Source organism: Rutidosis leptorrhynchoides, chromosome 11 (assembly GCF_046630445.1).
Source record: "Rutidosis leptorrhynchoides isolate AG116_Rl617_1_P2 chromosome 11, CSIRO_AGI_Rlap_v1, whole genome shotgun sequence".
Classification (NCBI taxonomy): domain Eukaryota; kingdom Viridiplantae; phylum Streptophyta; class Magnoliopsida; order Asterales; family Asteraceae; genus Rutidosis; species Rutidosis leptorrhynchoides.
The window spans coordinates 59,532,160-59,543,659 of NC_092343.1; the positions used below are offsets into that span (position 1 = coordinate 59,532,160).

The window sequence follows — 11,500 nt, forward strand, 5'->3', positions numbered from 1 at the left end:
TGTGGGTATCTTATATGGAAAAATCGAAACAAAAAAGTCTTCAAAAACTCGAGTTGGAATCCACCGGTTGCGGTAAATGAAATACAAATCAAATCCTTTGAGTGGATTTCAATAAGGTGTAAAGCTTTAGAGATTGATTGGCATTCGTGGCTAACAAACCCAAAAAAATTCATTGTGTGAATACCTCCTTTCGGGGAATATTTGCAATGTGATTAGTGTAAGATACTCTCTTAGCATCCTCATGTACATATTGCGATGTATAATGTATAATCTTCCGTTGAGTAATAAAAGTTTGCTTTTCAAAAAATAAAATTAAGGATAAAGGTGGATGGAACATATATATATATATATAACTAAAATTTTTTTATTCATATTATGTAGAATACTTATTTATTATTGTAGAATTTTGCTAACAATAACTTTTGAAACTATCATTAATATGCTTTAAATAGATGTATATTCATGTAAGTGTGTCCAGTAACTTAATAAATTCAGAAGACTTGCAAGACCTAGAGTCAAACCCTGCAGCTTCGAATTCCCCTCTCACTACTTCAAATTCCCAAAAATCGAAACCCTAACACTCAAATTCAAAACACCCATGAATCGATTTATAATTACAACCACTGTAAGTTAATTAAGTTCTTAAATTGCCCTTTTATCATTTACTGTAATTTGTCTATTTGATTATTTACTTTTTTTTTTTTTTTTTTGGGTTAATAAAGAAAAAGGTGGGAGCTTTAAGAAGCTATAGCGTTGGTGCAAAAAGCTTAAAACTTGAAGGTGTTAAAGATATTATAGCTGTTGCTTCTGGTAAAGGTGGTGTTGGCAAGTCTACTACTGCTGGTAATTGTATAAATTTTGTTACTTTATTGATTTAGGGTTTCATAATCAATTGAATTTGCATATATGATTTTAGATAGTTATCTAACTATGGTATAACAAGAATAAATATTGGGTTAAAAATATGAACTTTATGAAAATGTGTCCAAGTTGGACATAAACTTGCTATTGAACGTGACATATGTTTTAATATATACAAATTTGTAGATTTTATAAAAGTTGCTGACGTGGCAGCCAAGTTGCCAGGTATACTAATCTGCTTGTTCGATTTGTATTTGCAGTGAATTTGGCTGTTTCATTAGCTAATAAGTGTCAACTTAGTGTTGGATTACTCGACGCTGATGTGTACGGACCATCTATTCCTACGATGATGAAACTACATGGGAAGCCTGATGTAAGTGAAGGTGATTATTAAATTTTATCTTCTAAATGTTTGTATAAACTATAATGTACAGATTGAGTCTAAATATTCTTATTATCTAACCCTTGTAAAAGGTTAACGGATTCGCTTTTGGAAATGGGGGAAAAGTTGGCAGTTTTTCATTTCTGCTTATATTTTATCCACTGTTATAAAAAAAAACCCCTGTTACTCCTTTTGAACATCAGACAAAAGTCCGTTTAATTAATCAGTCAACATTGGTTAATCGGTCAAAATTTGATTTGCCGGTCAAAGTCAATATTAGTCAACATTATAATATGACTTTAAACTATAATTCTAGTAGTTTTGAACAAATGAACGATGATGTTTATGTTTGTAGACAAGTATGTTAAAGTTTATGTTCTTGTTTCTGGTTTTCTTCTATATTTACGTGTATGATTTTGAAACTTATTATTAAAATGTATAAAAAGTCCAACCCGATTAATCACCGGTTAATCCCCTAGTTGCAAGTTACTCCCTTCAAAGTCCCCGAGCACTCCCCGAGTAGCGAGTTTTGCAACCTTGATTTTATCTCTAAAGGGTCGAATGGGTATGTTATGAATCTAACTGCAACGGGCCAAACGGGTTGAAGTCACCCATATTGTCTTTAATCCATAAAAATCATTTCGTTTAATGTATCATTATTTGTGTATTTCATATTTTGGAGATCATATTGAAATAAACTATATGAACTAATCAAAAAATTGGACAAAAAGGATTTTGGGTCAGATGACCCGACTCAGTTCTTTTGACTAGCAAAAACCATCGTTTATGACCTGAACCTATCTTGACTTTCTTACTGCACTTAGCTAACGTACTTGCAATTCCTTTTTACGATCTTATTACTGTTTACTGTCAGGCAATAAAATGATTCCAATAATGAACCATGGAGTCAAGTGTATATCAATGGGATCTCTTGTTGATAAAGATGCCCCGATCGTGTGGCGGGGTCCAATGGTACGTGTAATTTATTGTTCAGTAGGCTGAAACGTAATTTTGCTATTTGAACTTTGAAGGTTTCTATTTGTCAAAAATTTTATTTTGTTTTATTTTATATGAACTTCATATAGGTAATGAAAGCTCTCGAGCAAATGACGAGAGGTGTTGAGTGGGGCCAGCTAGATATCCTTGTGGTGGATATGCCACCTGGCACCGGAGACGCTCAGATTTCGATGTCACAAAGGCTGCAGTTATCAGGTTGATACTTCACATATATTTCTTGTAGTATATATAAAACAAACTTCTTTTTGTTAATAAAAATATATGTGTTTTAAATCGTTTATGTTTTAACATTCGTTGTTTGGTGGCAGGAGCATTAATTATATCAACTCCTCAAGATGTTGCATTAATGGATGCTCGAAGAGGAGTCAAAATGTTCTCCAAAGTCTCGGTTCCAGTATGAGTTTCAAACGGTTACTTTGTCCATTTTATATTTTTAATATATTATAAATAATATTTAGTTCTAAATAATAATATTTATGTTATAATTCAGTAGGCTTATAACTACCTTTAGTGGTTTGATTCTTGATTAAGAATGCTAATAATGAAGTGTAAGAACAAAGATGATAATGGAGAGAAAGAAAGAAACACTCTGTAAGTGTGAGAAAATGGTGCAAGTTTAATGCTTGCATTCATGGCTATTTATAGCAAAAATATCACAAGTTTAGGTAATACAATAATATTACTTTTGTGTATCAATAATTGACTATCCATTTATATATATATATATATATATATATATATATATATATATATATATATATATATATATATTTATATATTATAACACTCCCCCTTGGATAGCAATTTTGTTTGTTGAAGATCAACTGTAAGTTACTGCCTCGTTAAAAACCTTGCTAAAGAAAACCCAGTGGAAAAAACTTTAGCTAAGGGAAAAAGAGTGCAGCATGGAGTTGACTCCCCCTCAAGTAGACATCGCTTCGGTTGTTACATCTTTTGAACATGTCTCATGCCAATGTTATGAACGTGTGTTCTGAAAATAGCAGTTGGAAGTGCTTTCGTGAAAAGATCAGCAGAGTTTTTGCTGGATTGAACATATCTCATTTCAATCTCGTTGTCCTTAATGAGATTTTGAGTGTATGAGAAGAATCTAGGAGGTATGTGTTTGGTTCGGTCACTTTTGATATACCCTTCTTTCATCTGTGCTATGCAAGCTGCATTATCTTCATAGATAATTGTTGGACTTTTATCGCGTTCTAGTCCACAAGAATCAGTAATGATTTGTGTCATTGATCTCAACCAAAAACATTCCCGAGTAGCTTCATGTAATGCAATCACTTCGGCATGATTTGATGATGTAGCAACAAGTGTTTGTTTTTGAGAACGCCATGATATTGCAGTACCTCCATTTAGGAATACATATCCAGTTTGAGATTTAGCTTTATGTGGATCAGATAAATAACCTGCATCAGCATAACCAACCAAATCTTGTTTTGATTCGTTAGAATAAAATAATCCTAAATCAGTAGTTCCTCGAAGGTATCGAAATATGTGTTTGATCCCATTCCAGTGTCTTTTGGTAGGAGCAGAGCTGAACCTTGCCAACAAATTAACTGCAAAAGAAATGTCAGGTCTTGTACAATTTGTAAGATACATAAGAGCTCCAATTGCACTAAGATATGGTACTTCTGGTCCAAGAATATCTTCATGATCTTCACATGGACGAAATGGATCAGTTTCAACATTGAGTGATCTAACAACCATAGGAGTACTTAATGGTTTTGCCTTGTCCATATTGAAACGTTTCAGAATCTTTTCAGTATATGTTGTTTGATGTACAAGTAAACCATTAGGCATATGCTCAATTTGTAAACCAAGGCAATACTTGGTTTTTCCTAGATCTTTCATTTCAAATTCTTTCTTTAGAAGTTGAATGGCTTCATGGATCTCTTTATTTGTACTTATGATGTTAAGATCATCAACATAAACAGCTATGATCACATATCCGGATGTTGTTTTCTTAATGAAAACACAAGGACAAGTAAGGTTATTTGTATACCCTTTGCTTATCAAGTAATCACTTAATCGGTTATACCACATACGTCCCGATTGTTTTAACCCATATAAAGATCTTTGTAATTTAATCGAATATATTTCTTTGGGTTTTGCATTTGATGCTTCTGGTACCTTAAATCCTTCAGGTATCTTCATATATATATATCACTATCAAGTGATCCATATAGGTAAGCAGTCACAACATCCATGAGATGTATTTCTAAATTTTTAGAAACTGCCAGGCTGATTAAGTACCTAAAAGTAATTGCATCCATAACAGGGGAATAAGTTTCTTCATAATCAATTCCCGGTCTTTGAGAAAAACCTTGAGCTACAAGTCTAGCTTTATACCTTGTAACTTCATTTTTCTCATTTCTTTTTCGGACAAAAATCCATCTGTATCCTACAGGTTTCACATCTTTAGGAGTGAGAATGATGGATCCGAAAACTTTTCTTTTATTGAGTGATTCTAATTCAGCTCGTATTGCTTCTTTCCATTGAGCCCAATCATGTCTATTTTGACATTCAACCATAGATGTTGGTTCTGGATCATCATCATTATTCATGATGTCATATGCAACATTAAATGAAAATTTCTCATCAAGATTTTTCATTTCATTTCGGTTCCATAATATTTTTGAATATGAATAATTGATTGCAATTTCTGTATTGACATCATCAATCTCCTCTGCAGTAGGAGTACTGATTTGTGGTTCTTCTTGAACACTTTCTTTTACTTCATTATCAGCTGATTTTTTTTTTCCGAGGATTTTTATCCTTTGAACCAATTGGTCTTCCACGTTTCTGACGTGGCAAAGATTCATGAGTGACGTTATTGCCAGCTTTTGGAATTTCAATTCGAGCTGGAGTATTTACTGCTGGTATATATGATTTTGTCACCGTTTTTGTATCTGTAAATGCATCAGGCAATTGATTTGCAAGTTCTTGTATATGCATTATCTTTTGAACTTCTGTCTCGCATTCTTTTGTGCGAGGATCAAAATACTTTAATTGAGGTTCACACCATGAAACATCATTTTCTTTATTTTTCATTTCTCCCCCTAATCTAGGGAACAATGTTTCATTAAAATGACAATCAGCAAAACGTGCTGTAAAAACGTCACCTGTCATAGGTTCAATATACCTTAATATTGAAGATGTTTCATATCCAACATATATTCCCAACCTCCTTTGAGGACCCATTTTTGTACGTTGTGGTGTCGCAATTGGAACATACACTGCACAACCAAATGTTCTAAGATGGGAAATATTTGGCTCTTGACCAAAAGCAAGTTGTAGGGGGGAATATTTATGACTTGCACTTGGTCTGATGCGAATCAATGCAGCAGCATGTAAAATTGCATGACCCCATATAGATACAGGGAGTTTTGTTCTCATTATCAATGGTCTAGCGATTAACTGTAAACGTTTAATCAATGACTCGGCTAAACCATTTTGTGTATGCACATGAGCAACAGAATGTTCAACAACAATTCCTATAGACATGCAATAGTCATTAAATGCTTGAGATGTAAATTCACCAGCATTATCAAGTCTCACCCTTTTAATGGTGTAATCAGGAAAATGAGCTCTCAATTTAATAATTTGGGCAAGAAATTTTGCAAATGCCACATTACGGCTTGATAACAGACAAACATGAGACCATCTGCTAGATGCGTCTATTAGAACCATGAAATATCTAAATAGTCCACATGGTGGATGAATTGGTCCACATATATCACCTTGAATTCTTTCAAGAAACATTGGTGATTCTTTCTCAACCTTAAGTGGTGAGGGTCTAGTTATCAATTTTCCAAGAGAGCAAGATGTACATGGAACCATTGTATCATGATGGATTTTTCTATCCTTTAGTGGATGTCCATGAGTACATTCAATAATCCTTTTCATCATTGTTGATCCTGGATGGCCTAATCTGTTATGCCATAAACTGAATACACCAGGATCAATATATTTTTCGTTAACTACCATATGTATTTCTGGTACATTTATATGTGTATAATGTAATCCAGAACTAAGTCTTGGCAGTTTTTCAACCACATGACTCTTGTCAGTGATACTTAAATATTTCTCATTTTCTGTTGTCACTGACTGATAATCATACCCGTTAAGGTATATGTCGGAGAAACTCAATAAATTTCTGCTTGACTTGGGAGAAAATAAGGCATCATTTATTAAAAATTTTGTACCATTTGGTAGTATGAAATTTGCCTTTCCTATCCCTTTTATCAAGTTAGCAGGTCCTGATATTGTATGTATAGTTCCTTCCGTTGGTTTTAGATCAATAAAATATTTCTCGGATTTAAGTATAGTGTGTAGTTCCACTGTCTGCTATACAGAGATCTCCACCACTTGGTTGATGTTGTATTCCAGCAAAATTCATATTGAACTTCATATATAAGAAATAAATAGTGAGTACATTAATATTACACAATATTTTACACGCAAATAGATAGTACTAAAACATTTAGCAAACATAATGACAAAGACAGACGATATTAAATCGTTTATTTTTCGAAAGACACACAACTTAAACATTCAAGAAATCTTCATATAAATCAGATGGTTTCTCAGTGACTGTTGGATCGACGTTATCCACAAAGTTTACTTCCTTTTCTTTATCTTTCAGCGAATCCTGATACATCTTAACAAGATGTTTAGATGTTCGGCAAGTATTAGCCCAGTGGCCCATTCTACCACATCTGTAGCAAGATTCTTCAGAATTTTTAGAAGAATTTTCTTCAACATCTTGTTTAGTGGGCTTGTTTTGTGGTTGATATTTATATTTTTGTGGATTATTATTTCTTTGACCACCACGGCCACGACCACGACCACGTCCTCGCCCATTACCATTACCATAAGGATGGTTTCTACCATAGTTATGGCTTTTGGCATGATGATGGTGATGGTTATTATAACCACGACCTTGCCCGCGTCCTTGTCCCTGTTTATAATTATTTGCAGTATTTGCTTCAGGGATTGCAAGTGTACCAGTAGGACGGGATTGCTGATTTTTCATTAATAGCTCATCATTTTGCTCTGCAACTAAGAGATATGAATTAAGTTCAGGATATGTTTTGAACTTTAGCATTCTCAAATTTCTTTGCACTGTGATGTTTGCAGCATTCATTGTGGAGAAAGTTTTTTCCATCATGTCTGCATCACTTATTTCATGTCCACAGAATTTAAGTTGTGAACATGTATTATACAGAGCTGAGCTATATTCATTTACTTTCTTAAAGTCTTGGAACCTTAATGTTCTCCATTGTTCCATAGCAGCTGGAAGTAAAATTTCTCTTTGATTATTGAATCTGCTTTTGAGACCTTCCCATAAAACATGAGGATCTTCTACAGTCACATAATTATTTTGTAAGCATTCATCAATATGTTGATGAATAAAGCAACATGCCGTTGCTTGTTCTTTTTCAGAACAAGTGTTGTTTTCATTTATGGCTTCAAGAATGCCCATTGATTTAAGATGCATTTTTACTTTTATAACACATGGCATGTAGTTGTTTCCAGTTGATTCTAAAGGAGTAAATTTAAGCTTTTCCAGATTCGACATTTTCTATTAAAACAAACAACATGATAAATTATAGTCACTTTATATTCATAAGTATATAAACATTAAACATAAATTTAATATAACATAAATGATAAGTAGGTGACAGTGTCGACCATATGTAAGCAATCATTAATAAATGTTATATAACATAAATATAAATATTAGTAAACATAAATGATAATTAGGCGACAGTGTCGGCCATATAAATGTTAGATAATAGAAATATAAATGTTAGTAACATAAATGATAATTAGACGACAGTGTCGACCATATATTATTCAGGTGGTATAACCGACCATATATCATTTAGGTGGCAGAGCCAACCATAATTAGTATTAAGATTATCGTGCTGATAACGTGTTATAATTCAGTAGGCTTATAACTACCTTTAGTGGTTTGATTCTTGATTAAGAATGCTAATAATGAAGTGTAAGAACAAAGATGATAATTGAGAGAAAAAAAGAAACACTTTGTAAGTGTGAGAAAATGGTGCAAGTTTAATGCTTGCATTCATGGCTATTTATAGCAAAAATATCACAAGTTTAGGTAATACAATAATATTACTTTTGTGTATCAATAATTGACTATCCATTTATATATATATATATTTATATATTATAACAATTTAGTTATAAATTTGATTAATTAGTGTTGCACATTATACAATCCAACTTTGCATTAAGGAATTTAGGAGGTTGTTCACACCTGAGTTATGTATGTTACGTTTAATACAGTTCAACCTATGATCCATTTTCTTTTTAGCTAATTGTTAGTTTTATATATTTGACCCCTTAGTAATGACATTTTAGCTCAAGTTAACTAGGATTTGAGGCATCTCAATAGCAGCATGGCGCACGTGTTTGCTAAATTTGCCAAAAATAACTTGTTGGTATGCTATTTCTATAAAATCGAGATGATTTGATATTGTTTTATGCGTGCGCATACACCATTTATATAATCTTTGACGTTCATATATGTGGCTTGGTTCAAGATAAACAATAATGGAGTTGCATGGTTGCAGAAATCGCTACTCGGGAGTACTCAGTCGGGACTTTTTAGGGAGTACTTTGGAAACTTGAGGAGTACTTTGGAAACTTGAGGAGTACTTGGATATTGACCAAGTTTGACTTTGACCGATTTTCCGAGTAATCTCGAGTTTTGACCGAGTTTAACCGAGTACTTTCTGAGTACTCCCCGAGTTGCAAAAACCGAGTACTCGCAGAGTAATTCCGGGTTCAGATGGTCTGAAATATAAAACTATATCATTTGGTACCATGATACATCTATTATTGATTTGCAGATATTAGGGCTTATAGAGAACATGAGTTACTTCAAATGTCCACACTGTACCAAACCTTCTTATATTTTCGGAAAAGGCGGGGCCCGCAAAACAGCTGAGGAAATGGGACTGGGATTTGTTGGTGAAGTAAGTTTATATTCTTTGAAATTGGTTGCGATTACTCATTTTTACCTATCTTTTTTGTTGCAGATATGTATGTTTGTAATTAATTAATCGTTGATGATTTGTGGTTTTAGATACCATTGGAAGAGGAGATCAGAAGTGGGTCTGATGACGGTGTCCCTGTAGTTATATCTCATCCGAACTCGGCTGTTTCTCAAGCATATGGCGATGTAGCTCTCAAAATTGTTAGCAGACTTCATGAATTAGCAGCTGATCAGCAGTTTAGACCTGAAATAACCTTATGAAGTTGCAGTTTTTGTGATAACTTAATAGTTTTGTAGTAAGTTTTTTTTTTTTTTTTTTTTTTTTTTTTTTGGATAGTTGTGATATTGAGAGGTGAAGAAATATAGCAGGCATAGCTATATGACACGCTGAAAGTTCTGTAATAAATCATTTTATCTTTAGAAAAATCGGCATTAGATTTGGATTTTATACAAATCATACTGAAAAAGTCTTTCAGATGAGCAAGCTCAGACATGTTATTTCTTGTTTTAGTGTATATTCATTTGATACAAGTTTGCATCCTTTTATGTGTCACATTTTTATTTTTTTTCTTCTATTTTTTACAAATATATATATATATATATATATATATATATATATATATATATATATACACACACACACACACACACACACACACATAGCGCTTGATATAGGAACTCCAATTTTTTTTTTTCTCGACTATGAATTTTTTGTTCGTATGTGTGTGTGATTTTTGTTCGCCCGTGCACTTTTTTTGCTCGAATTTCAGTGTATTTGGAGTGTTTTTGGAGTTCCTAGAGTTCTCACACTAAAGAAGTTCTCACTGGATCATCTATATATATATATATATATATATATATATATATATATATATATATATATATATATATATATATATATATATATATATATATATATATATATATATATATATATATATATATTTTGATCATGCATATTTTAACCGTGGGGTTTAATATGCCTGCTCAATACATAAGGAGGTGTTTAAGGATCTTAGAACGTGGCTCTCCGATCCGGCTACCGTGAATAACCCTGGCCGACATGATGATGTCGGCGGGGTGGCCAAGTGATTAAGTCCACCTCTGATAACGGTCGTCGATCAAGAGGCCCCAAATAAGGTCGTAGGTACTAGCTTACGAAAGACTAACCTGTTAACCTTGAAGAGATGCTGAATGATGCTGTTTTGCGTAATGTATCTCGTGTGCGATAGTTACGTAATATGCCGTGTCTGGTAAATGATGATTAGGGTTGTATTTATAGGCAAACTCTAATTCTAGAATCGTCCCAGATCACGTTAATCTCATCCATAACTGACTCCCCCGAATCACGGATATAATTATGGAAAAGATATTTACTTGACAGCTAAGCAACCGCCGTACCGGGAACAAAGGAATCAGATACAATCCGCATACCGCATAGCGCACACAAGCACATGCATACGCACACTATTAAGCGCCCGCATGCATATGAGGTGCGCATGCGGGTTGCGGTATCATTATGTCCCCCCAGTTTGATGTTATATGACGCAAGACACATGACATCAAACTATTAAGCGGAAAAAACAAGAAAACGGCTAGCATTTAATATTCCCCGTGCGCCTCGATGCCATTAAATGCCTGTCACAATCGCAGAAGCCCATTCGGCGGACATGACATAAAGTGGCAGTGTGTCAGGCGCGTGCCAACCACGCGCGTACATGTAATCATACCCAACTGGCATCCACGCGCATCAATAAAGTGCTGGCCGTCGATCGCGTAACACGTGTACAGCCACGATCACACCACTCCATCCCATGACTCCCAATCTTCCCTATAAATACCCCATTTTGCAGCTCATTTTCACTTTCCTGCTTCAAGCTTCCTCGTTACGCTGCCAATTTGAATTCCGATCAAAAATCAAACATTCCGGCCACCATTTAAAGGTTAGTATTCATCCGATTACTCCTAGAAAATGACTAAAGCTAACGAGACGTATGTAGATAGCGTAGAGTCTGTTATAGAGCAGAAGCACATAGATTACTTAGTGAAACAGTATCCTCCCTTAGCCAAGTACAATCCGGTGCCACCCCTACCCCATCAGCGTGCTCACGAGCCACCGGAGAAGAAAGTGGCCATTTATGAACATGCGTTCAAGCATGGTAACTTTAGGGTTCCTCCCTCTGACTTCTTCTTAGGCG

General features: G+C 34.2%; 1 protein-coding gene across 1 annotated transcript; it reads left to right on the forward strand.

Moving 5' to 3' along the window:
* Positions 1 to 442: 442 nt before the first annotated feature.
* On the forward strand, positions 443 to 9,777 carry LOC139876746 (iron-sulfur protein required for NADH dehydrogenase, mitochondrial). The gene is made up of 8 exons (XM_071864123.1): positions 443 to 625; positions 723 to 843; positions 1,122 to 1,244; positions 2,118 to 2,215; positions 2,329 to 2,455; positions 2,569 to 2,654; positions 9,157 to 9,282; positions 9,393 to 9,777. The coding sequence occupies exons 1-8, from the start codon at positions 599 to 601 to the stop codon at positions 9,561 to 9,563; spliced, it is 879 nt and encodes a 292-aa protein (XP_071720224.1). The 5' UTR covers positions 443 to 598; the 3' UTR covers positions 9,564 to 9,777.
* Positions 9,778 to 11,500: the final 1,723 nt, after the last annotated feature.